The sequence below is a fragment of the Papilio machaon genome, chromosome 12 (genome assembly GCF_912999745.1).
Source record: "Papilio machaon chromosome 12, ilPapMach1.1, whole genome shotgun sequence".
Taxonomy (NCBI): domain Eukaryota; kingdom Metazoa; phylum Arthropoda; class Insecta; order Lepidoptera; family Papilionidae; genus Papilio; species Papilio machaon.
In genome coordinates this window covers 1,511,578-1,535,001 of record NC_059997.1, presented here as the reverse complement: position 1 = coordinate 1,535,001, position 23,424 = coordinate 1,511,578, and the positions used below count along the sequence as shown (strand labels likewise).

At 34.2% G+C, this 23,424-nt stretch overlaps 1 protein-coding gene across 1 annotated transcript in view; it reads right to left on the bottom strand.

Moving 5' to 3' along the window:
• Positions 1-23,424, bottom strand: part of LOC106718906 (tRNA dimethylallyltransferase) — a gene marked incomplete at its 3' end in the record, with an annotated part of 156,870 nt that overhangs the window by 12,449 nt on the left and 120,997 nt on the right. Inside the window, exon 4 of the mRNA XM_045680331.1 lies at positions 10,118-10,241. Within this exon, the coding sequence (XP_045536287.1) occupies positions 10,118-10,241 (124 nt within the window). The remainder of the gene's footprint in view (positions 1-10,117; positions 10,242-23,424) is intronic.

Genomic DNA, 23,424 nt, shown 5'->3' with positions numbered 1-23,424 from the left:
TTTTATAGCTTCATTGTACAATATTTAATTTTCATTCATGTATTCCGGGCGTATTCTGTGCTATGAAGGAGAAATGATAATACCGGAAATAAAAAAAAATCTGTTTCAATAATGACTTTTTATCTCCGTAATTAACATTAAAAAAAATATAAACAAATTCACAACGTGTAATGCCTTTAGATGCCGAATTCGACGGAAAAGTCCGGTAAGAGTAAGTAAAAGTAAAAATAGTAGTAACCCGGCAAGAGTGCATATTATTCGATGGAGGTGTCGCTATGAAGAAAAGATATTTTTGTATTACGTATTATTGTCAACGAAGCGCACTAAAAACTATCTAAAAGCTAATTAAATCAAATCGACATAGCTATTTAAATACATCGTATTAATGTAAAGGTACCTTAACACTCGTATTGAATCAGCAAAGTATTAAAATTCATCAGGAACCAGCTGCGTTGTGACCGCCCTTGACTCGTGTACTCGCCACCAAATCCGCTAATTGTCGACCTAGACGCGCCTCCCGCTCACTAACGCTCGTTTTTAGAGTAGAACTCTATTGCCGTGACGTTTGTTACAAATATTGAAGTCTCTTTTCATTCTTCAGTCAGGGAAACGTAACGACGTCCGATTGACATAATTACAATAAAATATATAATTGAAATAAAAAAAAACGCATTTGTGCAGTTCTAAATAAAAAAAAAAATTATACCTGCCGTTAAAAGGATACGTTGTTGATTTTTATGTAGTGTCAAATGTGACCTATTAAAATGGTCCAGCTATAATCTGAGAAAATGTAGCGAAATTAACAATTTATGTAGATAAAATTTATTGACTAGTTTGGTTTGGTAACTTTATAAAGGTGTACGATTCTCAAAAAAAAAAAAAAAAAAACAAAGAATGTTAATTTAAATTTAGAGTTGTAACTGATTTAGTTTAGTTTTTGTTTCTTCAAAGCCTTTTGTATTATATTATTAGTATAGTATGTATGTATTTATAATGATCATTGGTAAATAACCGATATGTAGGCAAGAGGCCTCTTGCAATATTCACCATTAGTAAGTAAAAAGTGTTAATGCGATTGATACGGTATACGTTTATGTTCAATTATATTATTTGATGGGAACATTGTCACGACTTAACAAATCATAAAATAAATTAAGACGTATCGATGTAATTTATTTGGATTTTTTATTGTAGTTTAGTTCATTGCTTTAGTTAAACTTGATCGCTGAGAGTAATGTTATAATTGTTTTTGGAACGAAGTTCCTTATCGCGCGTTGTGAAAGGGGGCTAGACGGAAAAAATTCTTACGAAAAGTTGTCACGACATGAGCGCTACTTCACCATGGCAACGACGTGACAATATATAACGAAAATTCATAGAAATAAAATGTACCTCTTGTGAAGACTTAAGTGTTTTATTCATAGAATAAACATTGGTTCCTTCACTAATTAATTGAAAGGAACTTCGTTCCATCCGGGTGTCCCTTGACACCTCTCAATTTTTTTTTTAGTTTTTGGTATTCGTGACGTGTGACCACTAAACCTTGAATACATAAGCAAAAATCTGTTTATTTGCAAATGTGTTGTGCAGTATTGAGAAGTAAAGTGTAGGCTCTTTCTTTGGCTAAGACAGGTCCGGTGCAGTTTTTAGCTTTATCACCTGAACACTGTATTCGATGAATCTTAAGCCAGCTACATACATTTAGTTTTAACTGCACTCAAGGTGTGTAGCGGGCTTTATGGTTTGTTATTTTTATAAAAATATTTTACTCTTATTAATAAACAGTAGGTACATAAATGTTTATCACATACATTTCATTAGAAATGGAAAATTAACCAAATGAAAAAATGGCATGCCTTAAAGTTATGAATTAATTCCTATGATTATAAAAAAAATCAATATCCTTATGGAAATAACAGAAAAAACTGACATCACATAATGACGAAGTCAAAAAATTCTTCACGAATTCTTCACTAATTTTATAACTTTGACTGTTGGTTTTTCAATAAAAAATATAGCTTGACGATATCTAAGCTGAAGTGAAGGTGGCGTTGGCATCGCCGAATACGCAACAAAAATTTAACCTGTGTATGAATTTACAAAAATCATGGCAGTATTTCAAAAAAAGTCTTTAGCGCGCTGCGTATTGCCCTCCCCCGTTACACCTAAAATTGTGTTCTTCGCAGCGACTCGCGCGAAATTAAGAGCCGCCAAGATATTTGTAAAGTCTTCTTACCATAGAATTCCACTGCGCATTGCGTCCTTTTCATGCACTTTGACAAAAGGAAGACTATAATACAAGTGTATCGGCAACGACATCTATCAAAATAGCTACGTTACTTTTGTATCTATCTGTATGATGGAGTCATGTTATAAACAAATCATTGATCAAGGAGGTGTTGAGCTATCATTTATATAAATCTTTATAAGATTAATTGTTCGGTTCTGACGTCAAAAGAAAAATAAAAATCACAAATAAATTACTCGTATTAAAATTGTTTGAACTTTGACTTTAAATAAAAAATGAAACAGACAGAGTACATATTTTATTTAATATTTCAATTTGGTTAGAAACCTTTTTTTATGACTTAATTAGTTTGTAAGATTGTATACTATGATGTACTTTCCTTTTTTCCTTTTCATTTAATCAAAAACGGTACATAACATTTCAGTTTCAGAACCTTGACTTATCAGCTTATCTGTTAAGGTTACTTGACAAATTGTATTTAAGGGATATCCGATAAATAAACGACAAAAAGGTGTTAAGAGATTTGTCTGTGTCAGCTGAACTTGTATTTTCTTTAGTGCGGGTGGTTCGCAGTCAGTAAATAAATGAAGACACCTTAATGGTCGTGTAAATGGGGCGCAATTCAATTTCGGGCGGTGTGAAACAAGGCGACCGCTTACAACACGCCGCCGACGATTCCAAAAGCGATTACGCATCGTATGGTACAAGTGAAAATAGATGGGCGTTTACATAATTCGTGGCAACCGTACATTCCATTGGTAAGTTTTAGCTAAAAAAGATAGAGAGTAAGACCCTTCGTATACAAGGCAACGTAAATCTTCGACACTAATATTGTATACTTGAGTCGCAAGTATCACGTTGAGCGCGTTCCGTACACGCAACGATGAATCGTCGACGCTAGTCACCTATTTGGTCATCACGAAAACTTTTTCGGGACGATCTTAATAAGCAGGTTGCCAGCGACTAGCTTAAGCAACGAATGAACAAAATGTAAACGACGCGTGCTTGTGTGCGAAGCTCTATAACATTGTATTGCGTAAGTCGCTTAGCGACTCTTTTACTGTGGCACTTTGACAGTGGTTGTCTATTGTTGAATTTATATAGCAAAGTATTTACAGAAATATGTTCCTTTTACAGTACATTCTTCTCGTATACATATACGCTGTTGTCTTCTCTACTGAAGCTTGTGCCTTAAGGCACAAAGCGGGCAAAGAACTTCAAGATATTTATACTCGTGGTAAAAATATTGTTTGACAATAGTTGTTGCTATGCGGGGACGCTGCGGTGTCTAGCTGCGAGGTATTCGATGGCCTTAGCGCTACGTCGGAGGCAGGTTAAAAAAGAAAGCTCCCAGTGACCCGCGGGTTCGCGCTACGCCGAGCTTTCGTTTGGAAGCTCAATTGTTTGGAGTACTCCAAGCGTTTCCATTCGTTATTGACGTTTGAACATTGTTTTAGCGGCTTAATTTGTATTATGAAAGTTTTATTCAGTTATTATTATAACACAATCTCTAATCGAATATGAAAATAATCGTTTACATGAAGTTAGCCTGACCCATTTCCGATAATAGCAAAATCGGATGTTCTGTGGATTCGATCGGCCCAACGATTAATACTCTCGAAATCCGCTGCTGTATTTACTAACTTATTTACAAGTTCGTTGGGCACTATGTTTGTATGGCGCTATGCAATTCATTTCAGTTCGAGCCTTACTATTGAATATTTGATGCGCCCATTCTCTATAATTGGCAACTACTACTGCTGATAATGTCGACCCTAAAGGTAAATGTTATAAACACTTATTTAAGTTTAGCACAAGGCTAAAGGCTAAAGATTTAATTTTTAGATTTTTTAATAACTAGTTTACATTATTGTCGAAAAATATTAACTAAATAATTGTTATTTTTTTATGCGTGGATAAAGACTTCACGAGAAGAAAATAATCTAGTTTTTACTATCAATTGATAACTGTTACTACGTTATTATGTAATGAAAATTATGTTCAAAACATATAAAAACAACTCGTCTGTAAGATCATTTAGAAATATAATATGGCAATTTAAATCTTTGCTTTGTTTAAAGGCGTTTAAAAGCCATGGGTTTGTTGCAAAACAAACATTTGCATTCAACCCCCAACGAAAACGAAGGGTTGCTCCGCGAAACGACCCTTGCTATTGGCCCGAAAATTTTAAATATTTTTACTTTAAATATGGAAACTTAATTGCATATTAGAAGAATTTAGATAATTTTATGCGTATTTCGATGTAACAGAGCGTCGGTGGCTCAGTGGTTAAGCACTTGACTTGCAATCTGCAGGTCCTGGGTTTGAATACCGCCATATACTAATGTGTTTTTCGATTTTTAATTTACATATATATTATGTTTGCACGGTGACGGAAAACATCGCGATGCAACCCACACATAAGTGTAAATTCCCGGGAGAAAAAGACGGTGACGCGACTGATCACCCGTCACGTCTCCCGAAATGGCGAAAAGTGGATTGCGAAGGTCAATTTGGCAACACCAAATGGAGGTGATCACTGCCTACCCATCTGGATTACAGGCGTGAGTTGTGTTGATTGAACATCATTTTTACCAGTATCATATTAATTTCTTATTTCCAGGAAAAGTTTAAGTAACATGCAAACAAAAAGTTATTGTTTCAATTCAGTACGTGAACATATTCCTTGCGCCATGTGGAGTGTTGGGTCGCGTCGTGTGGCGTTCGCAAGGAGTTTAAAGACCTACCATAATACGTATTGTATTATTACTGTTGCCGTGTTGGGTCAAACGTAGGGAAATAAGAAAAAAACATAACGGCAGGTGCAAAGGAAGCGTCGTGTAAAGGATGCTACAAAAATGTGAATTTATTTTATTAATGCCTTTCGTGAAGTTAAAGATTTTTATAAGTATTTAGTTGTTATTATTTTAATTTATTCTCTTCACAACAAATATTTCTAGCTGAAAGTAGGTTTATGACATCTCCTTGTGGCTGTTGCAATACAATGATAGTTTATAATTTTTTTCATTACAATTTGTAAAGTATGGATTTATAAAAAATACGTATTTTTCAAAGCATTGGCTTGTAGAAAGCAGTGAATATTTATTCCTATATCTAAAATAGTTTTATGAAAATTCTGTTAGAATATTTTTATTTAAATTTGTAACATCCTATATAAGTAAAGGGTGGTTAAAGGCAACAGGTGAGCATTGAGTGAGGACGCTCGCGTGCCCCAGCCAACCTGCCGCGGCGTTTTGATGAAATGCCCTAACGAGCACTCACACAATTGTATTGCAACTTAATAAACAAGAACACACATTCTAATGTCTTTACACATTCACCTTGTCACTATTGTGTTTAGTGAGTTTTTGTGTTCAGAATTTAGGTAGCAATTCGATAAATGAAAATAAAGGAAAATTTCAAGGACGCGTCACGTCCGAAGTGTTGCGTTACGTTATAGAGAAAAAACATTTATTATAGTTGAAGTAAAAGAGAGAGAGAATACCGACATAATATGCTAAGGATGTTTAGTAAATGTGTTTTTGGGATCCGTTATTCAATCGCTCTTTCCTTTATTCACATTCATACACTATAAGTCAAAAAATGGCGGGAATTGTCAATTTTGTTATGTCATTCTGATTGTATTTTTTCTACATTTTACCTAAACGATTTTATTTAACCTCTCGAACAAAAAAATACCAGCAACAAAAACTAAATTAGGGATAAAATTGCCTTATTATGAAGGTTAGTAGAAAAACGAAATAGGGCAACGTAAATAAATCGTTCTATTTTATATCTCACCTCAAACCGTGCAATTGATTTGAATAACCGCGAAATTACGCCATTATGAATTCTCAGTAGAGTGACAGGCGGTTAACAAATGTAACGCGTATATTAACTAATTTCGCAAAAAAAAATTCTGACAAACATGGAAGAAGTTGCCATTTTTTATTTTTGTTCGCTTTTCAAAAAAAAAGAACTTCGTTAGATAAAAATTAAGATAGTATAGAGATAGGAGAATTGGGGTTTATTTTTGCATTGTTATTTTGATACATAGTGGTATACAATTTTAAGGTTCTAATATTTAACGTTTAAGGCTTTAATTACTATTTACGTGGATATCCAAGATTAAGTATACATATGTATGTAACAGCAGGCTCGTAGCAGGTGTAAGACGCGTGCCCCTTACTGATAGGGTTCCTAGGGTTGTCAATTTAAAATTTGATCATTATTTTCTCTGAGACCTTATAGCCTATAGGATTATTTTATGAATCGCATAATAAAGAACTCTCGTTAGTAGAGCTGTTTTTATTTTTCCTTAGAGTGGGCTTTCCTTTCGGATTTTATATAATTTTTGTTTTAATTAAATTAAAAAAATGTTTTTTTAATAAATTTTTTAATACATTTGCCAACTCCCTGCCAACTTTCGCCAAAAAATAGCTCCCTAGGTTAGTGTTACATCAATTTTAATTTAACCATGTTAATAATACATGTGGCCTCGTTCAATTCGCACGAGCCATTTGACATTGTTATAATTTCTTGTGTGGGAAGAACGTTGAAACAATATTCATATATCTATAATAATGGGTTTTAAAAATTGTCCACAACATTGTTTAATTACGAATATCACCTACATTTTAATTGAATCGTTTATCCTGGGTTTCTGAGACGAAAATTGCCGGTTAAAACATTGTCATCTTTATTTTGTTAAAGGTAATGACTCTATATGTTTTATACAGAGATTTTGGTCTTAGAAACCAACGGTAACATAAAATTTCTTAAAAAAAATCCTGTTGTACTCGTACTTTCGTTTTCTACAATCTGTTTCGCTTCTCTTTCATAGCTACGTCAGGATTCAAAGATCTTATTAAATTATTAAATGTAATTTAAAATATTTTGTCCACATTTATTTCAACGCTAAAACTATACTTTCATAGTATCTTAATGTGTATTTTTCTATATACTTTAAGGTCGTTCAGGTCGCGTAAGATCTACATACCCTCGACATTCATATGAATATAAAATAGTACACCCAATAAGGTAGTGTGGAATTTCCCCAGTTCGCCGACCTGTACCCTTACACATAGCAGCTGTCTTATAATCTCTGATCCATGCATTACGTTACGTTGTAGAAATAATTGCAAATAAAATACATTCGCATACCGATTGCACAGGGCTCTTATGAAGCACCTTGCGCTTAAGAACAGATGCTAGTGCGAAATTCTTACAATTTACAACTGGCGTATTAATGATCCCACATTTTATGTATTCAGATACTTGCATGTCTATTTTGTAAACAAAAACATCTGTAGGGTCTTGGGGTCATGAAAGAAACCATACAGTAATAAATGCAACTTATACCAGTGAATTGAACAATTTTATTACTTTTACATACTCCTTTATTCGATAGCGCTATGATCGCCGAGCTATTTACAATCAGCTTAGAAAAACCACATTCAGAGACTTAATTTTTAACTAAGCAGTCCCTTAGAGTTAAATTCTCTCACTAGATTTACTTATATAGTAATCGTTAAAAGACAATATATGTATTATACTATTTAAGTTAAAAAAAAAAAGTTTATTAACCAAAAACAAAACAAATTACACTTATAAAGATATCAATAAAAGAGAAAAAAAATAGTTCTTGGCTAATGGAAAGAGGCTCAGCTGATGCTGCCTCCAGCTTGTCTCTGTAGGCCGCGCTGGTTTTCAGCCTCCCCATTTTACTGGACTAGTTGGAATTAGAGGGGCTTTAATACATAACTATAAAGCTTAAACTTGAACCATTCTACTATTATTTACACTTAAAACAACTTTACAGACTTGCAGCAAAAGAAATACGATTAAAAAAAAACAATGACTAGAATTCGTTTTAACGTTCGCTTTTGAGTTGCCGCCATTATCTATGAAACATTATCCATATTAAAAAAGCAGACAAAAGCTAGAATGGCATCGACCCTGTCGGCGCTGTATGACCGTATAGCATTTGAACGCGCACTTTTTTCGCTTGCCATTTCTGCACGGTTGCACCTGTTCTAATAAATATGTATTAAATTACTCCTTACCGTATGATTATCAAATAATAGTTAATACTGTACAAATTAGTTATCTAGGGTTGGCACTGCTTAATTTATTTTTGTTGTCAGCAAAAAAAAAACAATTGATCGATGATAATAAAATATTAACTCCTGTATTTTGTTGTTGGCTTTCATGTTTAATAAAGAGCAATTGAAAAAAGAAGGTGCTATAGGTTGCCAATGGCAGGAATTAATTAAGATGTCCTACTCTTGGATTCTCCAAGTAGGTTTCATGCTAGGTGAACTGGCTAAGTAAACGTTCTTTATCAGTTGAACCAATAGCAAACACAGAATAACCCTACTGTAGTATACATTTACATCACGTGTGAAGCATCCTTATTTACCTTATCTCCCCAATTAAAAAAAGAGTCTTCGTACTATATACATAAAAAATTAGCGGGCTATCGTGTTACAATATTTGCCGAGCGTTCGTATTAAAAAATCGCCTCGCAAATTCCTTTGTCGCTGAACAAAAAACTGACTATGAATGAAAAACAGACGAAAAATTTCTGCGTACGTCCACACAACGACGACGGACGGTTTTATTTTTGACAAAACAAACCCCAACTTGAGATGACATGACTTTATTTTTGGTATGTAGATAAATTAAATAAATATCTTTAAAATATTCTCTGTATTTATAGTGAGTAGAAAAGAAATTAAAAAAAAACAAAAATCAAGAGATTAAAGTGAAAAGTGTTGAATTTGGATTTTAAAAAATATGCGCTTAATCTAATGCATTTAAGTTTCTTTTTTTTTTAAAAGACTTTTGGTAGGCTATAGAAAAAACACCTGTGTTGGTTGTAAAATGTAACTTCAGAAACATAGAGTAAGGGGAGTGAGTTAAAATTAACATGAATCTACATCGACAAAATCCTCATTAATATTTGTCTACGCTAGCAATCAATTAAAGTTGAAGGGACTTATGGGAAAAGGGCACAATTAATTGAGAGCTGATAACATAGTATTAAGTGCGGCTCACCGGTCATAATGAAGCCGCTTTAATGTGGATAAAAAACGTAAACAAAGTCACCTGCGGACAGAGATTGGCAGGTGGCGCCCTCTGCATCTGCTGATCTATATACGGGTGAGGATTTTGTACCTGTCTTTCGATCAGAAAAAACCAAACGCATAGCATTAGATGGTGCCATGCGACGGTTTCCTATTACGGTGTTATGCAGGTGCGGTTGCCACAATAATAGTTAATCATACATTTTTACGACATGGCGATGTTTTCGTTTGTTTATTGAAGTATGTGGCATTCATAAACTTATATAGGAACGGCTAAAACACTCACGTACATATGTCCGGTGTCGGCACCGACTAGTTTCGAGCCCATCGGGGACCCTTCATCAGGGTGAGTGGGACTGGTATTAATTTGCGGACGCGGCCCGTCACTCACTGCGCGCCTAATTCTTAGGGCTCGTCTTGAGGGGGCGGGGGACGCGATGTGCGCCGGCGTCGTTGACGAGGTTGATACCAAAGCGTCATTGGTGTTGTTCAAATTTCGTAGTAGTAGTAGTAGTTCATAGTAGTCGGTGCCGACATCGGACATACGACTATGTACGTGAGTGTTTTAGCCGTTCCTATATTAGTTAATGATAATGTCTCACGAATGTTTGAATAATTTATGTGGCATTAAAATATTTTAAAATCAAAACTTTTTAAATATACTCGAAACACACCAACAATCAAATCATTGCTGTTTATAATAATACCACAGATCATATAAAAACAGAGATATCCCTTAACATCTGGTAAACGTGTCGGAATGTAAAAGAACAACAATAACCTGTTCGCACTTGAGCCACAGTACGATGGTAGCGTCGGGGCGTCGCAGCTGTCCTTCGCTCAACTTCTGCTCGTCCAGCACTTCGCTGTGACGACGACCTGTCTTCAACCACAACTCTATAGACCTGCAAACAAAACAGGTGTATTAACAGCTAGTAAATACAAAAATCCTGCAGTAAGTTAAGGGACGGTGTCGTATAAAAACGCAGTAGTCTGATAATTCGATTCTTCTACGTTTTGTGTATAAGTAAAGCCTAATATTATTAGTTGTTTTTTAACTTAATTATTAAAACGAGTTTTACAAAGGCTTAGGGACCATTAAAAGTTGAAGGATACTTTTTGAGAGTATGTTTACTAAAAATTATTTCCGGTAACACTTTGATATTAACTTTCTTTCAAATTGGCCGCAAGACCACACCGTTGTACAAACAGTTTTCATAATCTCAGTTTAAAGTAATAATTTACGAATTTCCTAAGCGACAATTTCTGTCAGCCATCAGCCAGCGATTTTTATCTTTATATTTCCCTTAACGACATAAACTGTTACCACGAAAGTCAAAACAAAGCTGGTATTATTATAATAACAAATATCGTATTACAAAACACCAGTCGCCGGACTCGAGATGACAAAAAAAATTGTGATGCCGCCACATCCTTTCCGAGATATTTCATACTTTAACCTATTTGAGGAGCGTTCAAGTTTACAAGTAAATTAACGTAAATTCTTTTTCATCTTGTTAGTGTCTCAAAAAAATAAATAATTAAGCCCAGTTACACGGTTATTACTGAAATTATAGTGCAAATAAGATTTTAGAGTGGACAAACTTAAAATCTAACGAAAAGTTTTAACTTAAAAGCCTTTGCTAATAAGCTAATGAAAGCTTTATATATATTCTTCTACGAAAAACAACAGATTTATAAATAGATAGACTGGTAAATAGAAAATTTACTCCTGTCTTAACAGTTAAGAATATTCTTTTAAGTAAAATAAACACTTTAAAGTCAACTAAACGCGACATAATAAATGCAAACTAATCAAAAAAGGCTTGGTGATGAATAAACTTGAAAAAAGACTTGCAAAATATCAAAGTCTAGCGAGTAGACTAAACGTAGCACCGGGTTGCCGTGACAGCGTCTTGTAGCGGCAAAGAGACATTAAGTTTGCTTCTCTATAGTCATAATGGCCACTTAAAAAGTCATAAAAGTGAAGTTTTAAGTAAGTTCGGTACAGCAACGTGTACGAGATTTCACTACTTGATTACACCCGCTACTACAAGTCTCACGCAAACAACAAATTTTTACGAGTACCGGCTAAGTATTCAGTGTAGAATACTCGAAGGATTTTAAAGTGAGATAAAGCTTAAGTTATGAAGATATTATGAAAATAATCAAAAAAATATAAACAGTGAAAGCAAATTTAACAGTGGTAGATCTTATATAGAGGACGCACAGAAACAGTACATTTCCCGTTTCTAGGCATACCCGTCGATTAAAGGTAGGCAACTCAATCTGCAATTGCGGATGTCTACGGGCAACGCATTTCGCTATTTCGATGAATTCAAGTAGCCACTTACTCGTTTATAATATAAAAGTAGTCCTAAAACAGAAATATTTTAAGAGTAATTGACTTGTCGATTAAATATTTCGAAAAAAAAAAATTGTTCTTTTTTCTTGTATGTTTATAAAATAATAATAATCAGTAACCGTTGGCTTTCGTCGTTTTATAAAAATATTATACGCATTTGTCTAATATATTAAAACGTGTTGATTGATGCGTGATCATAAAGCCTAATCTTGATCCAAAAGACTCACAAAGTATTATAATTTGTAATGTTTTTTACTACATAAATTCCAAACACGTCTTTAAATAAAAAAAAAAAAACATCGGAGTAAAAGGCAGTACGCTCGGTAATCAGTTACCGAATTCCTAACCTAACAAATCAATGGCGCAATTTTTTCCCGCCGTTTCGTGATGTAAGCGCGGCCGCGGCCGACGCCCTCTACATCTGTCACTTGTTTTTTTTTTCTCCCAATCACGCCGGCACTGGACACTCATCTATTGAGCCGTTCGTTTTTATTGCTGCTCTTACTTGCTTATTGATTTATTATTAGTGTTGATGTGTTATTTGGCCCTAGTAAAGTGTTTTATTTCTGTTGTATTGTGGTGGAATTTAAAAAGAGTTGTGTGATTATGGCCTTTGTACGACTGCCTCTCGTTACATGTTTTAAGATGTTTAGGACATGAAAATTGATATGAACGTGTTCAAATAACGCATAATTTAAATATTAATGTATGTACTCCAAATTTGCTCCAATTACGTGTTTGTGTGCTGTTTATATCAAAAATGCATGTCACAGATAACTTATGGCTGGTCGGAATCAATCCATGATTTGTTTCAGATGAAGTCATTACCGGTTGAGTTTTCGTTTACGTTACGTTTTACGGAACACACCGATTAACCTTATAGTTTCTATTTTGACCGACTTCAAAATAAGAGGTTCTCAATTCTTCTGTATGTTTTTGTTTTGTTTTGTATAGATAATAACATAATATCATACGTAACCATATCAGAGCTCATTTAACTCAGATTAGTGAAGCGAAATTCTTCGTAAGTTCCCACAGCAATTAACAAACGGTCGTCGTATGGGGCACGCAACAAGACTGCTGATTGAGACAGGATGCGTTCATTAGCAAATATGTCACGTGTCAATGACGTCACCAATCACTTTTCTCGTATCAATTACACAAGTGGAATAATTATAACTTAAACATTTACTTGCACACGCACATATAAGTGCTCGAAGAAGAAAAGTTCTACACTCTACATACCATTGAATTTTACACAATAATATATAAGCCAAATGTTTGGTATGATTCGAAAATTAAATATCGTATACAGTATAATCAGATATGATAGTATATTTTATGAAATATACATAATTAGTATTGTATGTATAATTAATATAACTTTTAATTATTGTAACTATAGTATGTTATATGAGACGTTAGTATTTTTTTGATATTTTTTTAAAATATGCAATGTTTTAACATAAAAATCCGTGGATTATACTTCTGTTGATTCTCATTAATAAGCAATTAAAATAGTAATTTTAAACATTAACATCTGTTAGCGGAGTTCCATGAAAACTACGGGAAAAAACTAGACGAAAAACTCGGTCGAAAAAAACTCATCAGTCGTTGAACTCTGGACTGGAACAAAAACAACACAGGTTAGCCAAAGTTTTATTAATGATCGTAAATATAGATATGATGTGAACTCGTTGCTGTCTGTTTATTTAGTTCTCAAACTCCTTGTGGCAACTCTATGACACGTAAATGACAGATTGTCAAACTCAAGGCGGGAGATAATTTATGTTACACACGTTGTATATATTAATATTTTTTTTGGTATGGGAAATAGAAATTTGAGATGTCTAATCGGTTCCAAAGATAACGTGACAAAATACTAGTTAGAGTCTTCTACAATTAAGAATGTAAAAGAAGACGATATCTAGGCCAGAGGTGGTGATCCTTTACGTATGAATGTACTATTTTTCTAAAGAAATGTTTAATGAGTTCATAGAAGTTCCATCAAACAATTTTGACTTTATTATTGTTAATATTTTCGAGCGAATAACTCGTTTACACTTCTCATATATTACGTACTTCACTTTTTCGTACCATTTTCTTAGTGCATAATAAATCAGTGTCGTGTCTAAAACATTGTGTCGCCATCGACGGAACCTGTGGAATTGGTTCGCTACCCCCAGTCTAGGTATTTGGTTGTTTTATCTAATTTCTCCTGAACTTTAATAAAGTAACCTTCCAAAACTTTAAGGATAAGTTAGAAGTTAAGTAGCTCAGTGCCACATAACTTCTAACTTAGCTATGTTTTTTGTATAAATTCTGCAAATTGTTATCAACACAATCTCTTCTCTAATCATGCATAAGTTCATATATTTATTTATTTATAATACGTTGTTTACCTTGGCATTACAACAAGACCCATAAAAATATTTAAAAATTATTTTTTGATTCATCATCATCAACCTGCCCTTATCCCTATGGAGGGTCGGTACAGTATGTACCTACTACTCCTCCATACATCTCAATTAGCCGTCATATCTGAATTTACCACCTACTTACGTATATCCTCTTTCACACAATACATCCATACTTTCTTTGGTCTTCCTCTACCTTTATAGCCATCCACATTCAATCTCATTACTTTTTTGTTTATATGAACATGATCCCTCCGCATAACATGTCCAAACCACGCTAACATTCTGCTCCTCAATTTCTCGATAACTGACGCTAATTTCAAACTTCCTCTGATATACTCATTCTTAACTTTATCTTTTCACACCACACATCCATCTTAGCATATGCATCTCAGCTACATGCAATCTTATTTCATCCGAAAACTTGGTGGCCCAACATTCAGATCTGTACAATACGACAGGTCTAACAATTGACTTGTAGATCTGTCCCTTAAGCTTGAGTTCTATTTTGATTATTATTATTATTTTACTTTTTTTTATTAGTACATACAATTACGTTAAAGGTCTATCAATGAATAATAATGAATGAATGTACGTAATGAGATTAAATTATTAAACTCTTAGAACAACTTGTTGATATTAATTATCGCCAGCATCAGACGCATTTAGAAGATGCAGTAATAATGAAAAGTAAGTCTTGTTTCAATTGTGATAAGGTTTAAATTACGATACATTATTAAAATGATTCAAAAGTGTGTGCTCTAATAATAATCGGTTGGTAACGACCAATTGAGAGCATTATAATGTATGGTAATTAATGAGGCATCGATGCTATCCGTCCGTGGGGTCGCGCCGATTATTTTAAAGGATTTGTCAACGAATTTACAGCATGTTTCCATTGTTAAACGAAATTGTAGAAAAAGACGTGACGGAAATACTCGAAGGAAAAGTAATATTTCTTGAAATATGAATTGGTATTCCATCTTTTAAGGTTACGTGTGAAAAGTTAAAGAAGTACGAGAGTCTAGATTTTTTTTAATTTAAAAAACGATGATTATTTAAGTTTTAAATTTTATTTATTAGTGAAATGAGACGTTTTTACATAACAGTTATAAAAATTGTATGATTTTTATATGATCACATACAGCTCTTTCATTCGCTGACGTCTTAGTACGATTTCAATTTGTGGCTGATAAGTTCAGATCTAAATCACAGAAAAAAGATAATCTGTCATTCCATTGCTTAATTTTCTTCAGATGACATTAATTTTTTCTATCAGTTTTGTAATTTTCAGAATCGAATGATTTCGCGACAGTCTCTTGTCGTATATTTCTTGAACAGTTTATTGTTGGTTATTTCTCGAATAGTCTGCTGTAGAATATCTCACATATCGTGACGTCACTATTTATCTAGACTAGTGTCGTGTCGTCGTGAGCATGGAACAAGACATGATTAGCGGAAGCTGAGCACATGTGTCGCACAGCGTGTGACGACGCGCAGGTGGCCGCCATACTTATTGTCTATTATTACCTGAAGCTGCCTTGTGGGGTTTTTCATGTAAAATTAAATTAACTCTTACAAAATTGAATTGCTCGAATAAATTGATTTTTTTGTTAGATTATTATTTTACAAGCGAGGTGATTTTGTAATTTTTTAATTCTAAATTAGCGATATGTGGCACTTTTAGTTTCAGGTTTTTTGTAGACGAGCCTTAGCTCAGTCTACAAAAAACCTAAAATACCTAAACCTAAAAAACCTAAATACTTATATTAGGATAGGTATTTAGTACTTGAATGAATTGACGTACATCCATTTATGATAATAATTATTATTATAAATTAGGAAAATATATTAAAATAAGGAAATCTGGCCCTGTGAAAGTGGCGCTGCTATCTCGGTTGGTTCTGTCAGATAATATATAAAACCTACACAGGCATAGACAATGGCATAAATGAAAGAACGTGATGTGACAGCGACAGAACGAAAAGGATTTTGTGACACTTTTGTTGTAATTAACAGGAGGGCGCTGTCGATGAAATTTGGCACATTTAGAACGTGTTCTGGAAGAACACATAAGCTACTTAATAAGATTTTTTTTAAATTCCGCGCTGACGGGGTCGCGGGTGACAGCCAGTAACTATATAAAAATAACACAACAAATTAATAACACGGAAATTATCCTGACATATAACACTAAAATAACATTGTTTAATTCTCAGACAGCAATTAATTAGAATATATATAGATTTAGTTATAAAGTGAATTTCCTTGACATTAGGATCGACTTAAATCGGTCAAAAGAGTCGACTGACGCAAATCAGTGTGAGATTGATAACTTAAAGTATTATTAACTAGTCAACGCCTAGATCCCCGCCTATGAAGAGCTTTTAAACTATAGACCGACAAATTTATCTGACCCGGTGAGGTAAGTGAAACTACATATAGATCTCAATAGTGCCACCCTGGCAATGTCCAAAAATGACAAAAGATCCTTGTCGGACGGTAGCTGTCTTGTTAAAAGATCCTTGTCGGACTATAGCTGTTTTGTCATGTCTCATGTTCTGTGTTAATTTCTACACTTTTAAGTTTTATATATTTTCTGAGAGAAGTAACCGCAATAGCACCTCTCTCACCTGTGAAGTTAAGATTGTCACACATTACGCGTTTTCTATTTTTTATCTATGGTCTATGTCGTATTTGAAATCGATTAGGGCGTTCATTCGATTGTTACGTAACATTGAATCGAAGGTTTGGAGTTGTGATTTTCCGGCTGTCGTACATTTGTGTTTGTGTTACAATCGTGTTTTATATCGATGTTTTTGCTGTGGAGTTGATCAATTTCTAACGATCTTAGTCATGGTGAAGATTAGTGAAGATTCCAAGATGCTATTTCATCAAAACTGTCATTCTTTAAGTCACTCTTTAGAATTCAGAGTGTCTCAACTTATCAGTTGTCAACTTCGTAGAGAATTAAATCTAGGGAGCTTTTTGTAGAATACTTCCACTACAGAAACACTCGTACAAAAAAACATCTTGTCGTCCCTCTTACGATCTTCAGAAAAACAGTGATAATTTTATTTTCAATTAAGTTATGTCCATTCATAGACTATAAATTGCATATATTAAAATACAAACGTTTCCGTAATTAACAATTTAAAGATTTTAAACCGTAAATTAAATTCTATTGCGTATTCATAACATTTCTTCTAAAGTTCCGAGCCAATTAAATATGTAAACGCATGAATATTCAAAATATTTGCCTTATTTATTACCTTATGATACAAAGTTGATGAGACAAGCCGATGGGTCAACATACCTCGCGTTAAGTAACATAGATTAAGGCTGATGCCTTTTTCAGTTAAGACCTAAACAGGAAGATCTCTGAGAGACTTAATATCGTTTTGACATAACGTCGTATTCATATTCTATAATTATAGAATACCTTTTAAATATTAATTTTTGTTATCTTTTTTTTTAATTTTCCAAACATCTTCTGTACAACTGCTAAACTATAAAAATATAATTGTAATCACTTTCGCCAATTTTTATGATAATTATCTATTATTCTACAATAATTACAATGTAGTGATAGATATAAGAAAACGTTAAAATAATTTATTAACTAGTTTAGTCTAAACACTACCTAATCCTTCCTATTTATTTTAATCTATGAAGAGTCCTTTCACTTACCCGCATGCAGTGTTCAATTTCAATTACCCCGTAACTTGAAGGAAAACAGGGAGCAAAAGGGAAAGGGCTACATCCAATCAAAGGTGGGAAGGAGTGAGGTATACAAACAAATCGTAGGTACATAAAAAAACACACCATATGCCTGGACAGATGGCGCCGACCGCAAGTCGCTTCGCAGGTTGATTTGCTTACACTGCCGTTTGACATGTTTGAAATATTGCTTCGAGATCAAGAGTGAATTTTATTCACGCTTAGTACCATGGGGGTAGACAGTGTTAGTGGAAAAGGAGTTTAACAAAACAAGCAAATTATAGCAGTGTCCATATATACTTTGTTAGTATTAGTTACCTGTATACAAAAACGCTCATTTTTATATAATGTTATACCAGTTTGATTTTATTCTATTATTTCCAGTAATCTTACTAATATTAGGTCCTTACATATGAAATTGGCGTTTTTCGTACTGGCCACTTTAATCACGAATTTCTCCTCTTTGGTAAGGAATTCCAAATTCAAATTTGTACAGCTATAGACTCATGTATTTGTGGTTCGATGACCGTCATTCATTTGTTTTTTTTCTTCTGTTTTTTTCTGTTTGCGTCACTCATTTTACAAAATGGAAAACTTAAAATATCGCATTATTTACGAGTTCGAGTTCCGCCGTGGCACTAGTGCTGCGGAAACGACTCGAAGGGTGAATGATGTGTATGGCGGTCGTGTTGCAAAAGAAAACACAGTTCGTTTTTGGTTCCAACGTTTTCGTTCTGGAAATTTCGATCTGCAGAACAAGCTCCGTGGACGGCCTGAGACTCAAGTTGATAATGAAGAGTTGAAGGCTATTGTGGAAGCGGATTCATCGCAAACCACGTCCGAGTTAGCTGCAGGCTGCGATGTTAGTGATAAAACTGTTTTAAATAACTTGAAGCAAATTGGGAAGATTAAAAAGCTTGAAAGGTGGGTACCTCACGAATTGACTGAAGCAAACCGGCAAACGCGCGTCGACTGTTGCGTTACATTACTAAACCGGCACAATAATGAAGGTATTTTAAACCGAATCATTACCTGTGATGAAAAATGGGTTCTTTACGATAATCGGAAGCGCTCAGCGCAATGGTTGGATCCTGGCCAGCCAGCCAAATCCTGCCCCAAGCGAAAATTAACCCCAAAAAAGTTACTTGTAAGCGTTTGGTGGACTAGTGCCGGTATTGTTCATTACAGTTTTCTCAAATCTGGCCAGACTATTACGGCTGATGTCTATTGTCAGCAATTGCAAACCATGATGGAAAAGCTAGAGGCTAAACAACCTAGGCTGGTCAATCGCTCCACGCCACTGCTGCTTCACGACAACGCTAGACCACACACTGCGCAACAGACGGCTACTAAATTAGAAGAGCTTCAATTGGAAAGTCTAAGACATCCTCCGTACTCCCCGGACCTTGCTCCAACAGATTACCATTTTTTTCGAAATTTGGATAACTTCTTGCAAGGGAAAAAATTCAACTCCGATGGGGCAGTCCAAATCGCCTTCAAAGATTTTATTGATTCCCGTCCGACTGTTTTTTTTAGTAAAGGGATCAATGAACTACCTATGAGATGGCAAAAGGGCATAGAAAATAATGGTTCATACTTTGATTAATTAAATATATTATATTAAAAAATATTCGACTTTTTGTTCCTCCCATACAAAACGCCAATTTCATATGTAAGGACCTAATATTATAAATGCGAATATTTAGAAAGATGGATAGACGTTTATTGAAACCTATGTCCGGAACGACTCAACAGATCTCGCTGAAATTTGGCACAGATGTAGAACATAGTCTGGAAGAACACATAATTAAGTTTTTTTTTAATTTCTATATAAAGTAATAGCAGTTTGATTTTATTCTATTATATCCATCCATCATCAGCTCACTATACGTCGCCACCGAGGGGCTCGGAGCCTACCCCAAGTTAGGGGTGACTAGGCCATAGTTAACCACGCTGGCCAAGTGCGGGTTGGTTGACTTCACACATATCATTGAATTTCTTCTTAGATATGTGCAGGTTGCATCACGATGTTTTCCTTAACGATAATCGAAAAACACATTGGTACATGGCGGGTTTCGAACCCAGGACCTGCAGATTGCAAGTCAAGTGCTTAACCCCTGAGCCACCGACGCTCAATATTATATCCAGTAATGAAAAATCTATCATTATTCAGTTATCTGTAGGAATGTAATTTAATAATCACTGTGCAATATAGGTAGTGGCGTAGTGAAAACGGAAGTAAGTTAATTAATGGACTAAATGAAACTCTGTTGTTGGAACAGACAAATTAAGTTGCCCTTTAAATGTAAGGAAATTACTTAATTAGATTTAACGACTATCACAAAAATAAAACAAACGACCGCCATAAAACTTCTCGCCGCATAATAATCTGATTAAGCTATCTTTTTGATTTTTTTATTTCCTTCTTCCGTCTCCGCGATAAGACCGATCAAAAGAAATGCACAGAAAAGAAATTAAAACGTTACGCAGTTTACCTCTCAATTAGGAGATAAAAGAAAAATATTTGAACTCCTAAACTTGAACAAAAAGATACGAATCTTTTAATCCGCGTCTGACATACGCATGCAACGCATAACAGATTTAAATTTCATTCAACGAAGGGACAGAATGCTGTGAGTATTTTTGAACTGACGTTATTAAATATACCTTATCTAAGTATTTGGATATCAAGGTCATTGACTTTTATTTTGTATACAATGCAGCAGCGAAACCGGTGCATATTAAAACGTCATCATTTTGTTATAAGAAGGCGAACAGTTTACAATGTATTAAATGGATCCACCTAAACGTACAAATTCTTAGCTTACAAACATATATAGTAATCGTTAATTTTAAGAATATTAGTAGTAGTAACAGTATAGTAAAGTTTTTAGAGTAATTTTAATTAGGTAATTCCTAGAGCACAATTAATACATTTCATTTTTTCCAGCTTTAAATTAAAAAAAAAAACGAAATTCCTCGCAGATTCCAAGCTACACCGGAACTTTCTTGATTTACGAATATCTGATAAAGACGTAATAAATATGACCTTTTCTGTGATTTTTTTTTACCAACGACCTTAACTGTCGTGCTTTACACTCACTTTCTGTTCCGTCATTTCTGTGAATTTTTGTAGTGAAAGTGCACCTTAAATGTTGCCTTAATTGTTAACGTCCTTGCTTGGGCCTTCAATTAATCATTTAAATTAAATTACATGACAGTTTTGCAACTATGTATGACAGTGACGTTCATTTTTATTTTCTGAGTATTATTACCATTCATACAAAATTATACAGATTATAAAAATAAAATAATGAGAAAATTCATAAGTTACCGAACATTAATAGAATGAAAGGCAAGCTTGATTTGCCATCTAATATATAAAATTCTCGTGTCACAGTTTTCGTTCCCGAAACGTTCCCGAAACGTTTCCCGTTCCGAAACGGCTTGCCCGATTCTCATGAAATTTTGTGAGCATATTGAGTAGGTCTGAGAATCGGCCAACATCTATTTTTCATAACACCCCCCCCCCCCATTCTTTAACTGCGCGCGGACGGAGTCGGAGTCGCGGGCGACAGCTAGTAAAAGCATAAAATGATCTTAAAGAATAATATCAGTGAAGCAAATGTTAATATATTGTATTTATCTGCGTAGTTAATTTGGAAGCATCTAAACTAAACGTTAACTGTCGTGTCAATTAGAAGAACTAATTAATCAACAGATAAATACAAACTGTCCCAATAAACGTGTCCAGCAGTATACTCGTACAGAGTAAGCAACTCGAAATTTTACATAGTTTTGATAACATAAGCAAGAGCTATTATAAACGTTTATGAGAAATGCATATTCATAGCTACAATTAACTAAGTTGTATTCGTTATTCATTAAAACTCATTACCTGTACACATTTTGTGCATTACTTAAGAATATTAAAGGCCGTGATTCATAACTACTAGTTCATAATTCAACTGTCAGATTCAGAGATGTTTAAGGTACACTAAGAAGTTCCCTCGACATCTACCCTATCTTCCACACGTCCATACGTCGTCACTAAGAGCGCTTAGTATCCAAGAAATGTATAATAATTAAACAAACCAGCGTTAGTAAGCACTTACACAAACGCATAATAAAAGTGAGAAAACAAGTCAGTTTTTTTTTTAGGAATTCGCTAAAAACAGCAAGATGACCGCTGACCACAGCCATCAGCATTTGCATTGCCTACCTTTAGCCTATAGATGAGCGGACGCACAGAAATATGATGTTTCACCATCTTATATGTTCCCTCTACCGCCAATAATGGGCAGGCACTTCAAATAAAAAGGATATTAGAAATCTATGTAACTGCCCATTGCATTCCATAAAGGGTCGTAATACCATAAAGGTCGTAAGGGGTCGTAACTACAAATGTGCAGCGCGTGTTCGTTGAAGGCGCTACTTTGAAGTGCGGACTCTATAGAGCTGATAGCAACAGCACAAACTAACATTCCGTTGGTTTCTGAGACCAAAATATATGTATAAAACATATCGTCTTCCCTCTAATTATTTTATACAAAACGAGCCTTTTGGTCTTAGAAACCCAAGATTAATCACAAGCTTTGATATTCCGATCTACTGCATTTCTGTACTATTATGTGTGACTTAGTACTTTATTGTTTGTACTTTCGCTTTTTGTCGAATGTTGAACTTACTACAAAATAATATCTAAACGTGGGTTTTTGAGACCAAAATCTCCGTTGAAAAATACATTGTTATCTCTATTTTGTTAAAAATAATGACAGCGATGACGATATGTTTTATATTGAAATTTTGGACTCAAAACCACACTAAGTTTAGCCTTTTGGACCGATGATTTGTCTAACTAAATCATGGGACGGATGTCATCGCGTTATACTCGTAGCTTTTGTTTCTTTCCTGTCAGAAATATCTTTATTAAAAACATTCTCATTTATGTCCATTAATTTATAAGAGGCTTTATATTCATAAGTGTCAAAAAATCATCACGTTGGAAGTTTAACAATTTTCACTTTTTTATCATACATTTCAATTATAATAACGCAGGGACCAAGCCCAGACTATGTGCAACGCATACAAACTACAGGGTTTGGAGGATCGGTTTAAAAAAATAAGGAAAACTCAATGCGAAAATATTTTCCATTATATATAGGGAGTTACCGCTTTCTCTGAGTATGGGGGCGTTTGAGAGCCCCCATGTTATATTCATTAGCATAACCGTTAACTTAATGGGGGGTTGTTTATGAATTCAAAACATATTCCAACAGATATTTTCTTTTCCCTTCATTTAAATATCGCTATCGTTGGTAAAATATAGGTTAGCTGTATTACGCAAACGCTATATATTTTTTATTTACTCTTTAGCTTTTGAATTTGAATAGTTCATGAAAATTTTAAATGAAAACAGTAAAACTAAAATCCAATAAAAAGATTTTATATACCAAAATGTTTGGTATAACTCAACATATAATAAGATCACTGTAATTAATATGTACATCTTCATGAAAAGAAATCGTCTTTGAAGTTCGCCGACGGTAATCGGAGAGTTAGATTTGAGGTCGAGTTTAACAACGG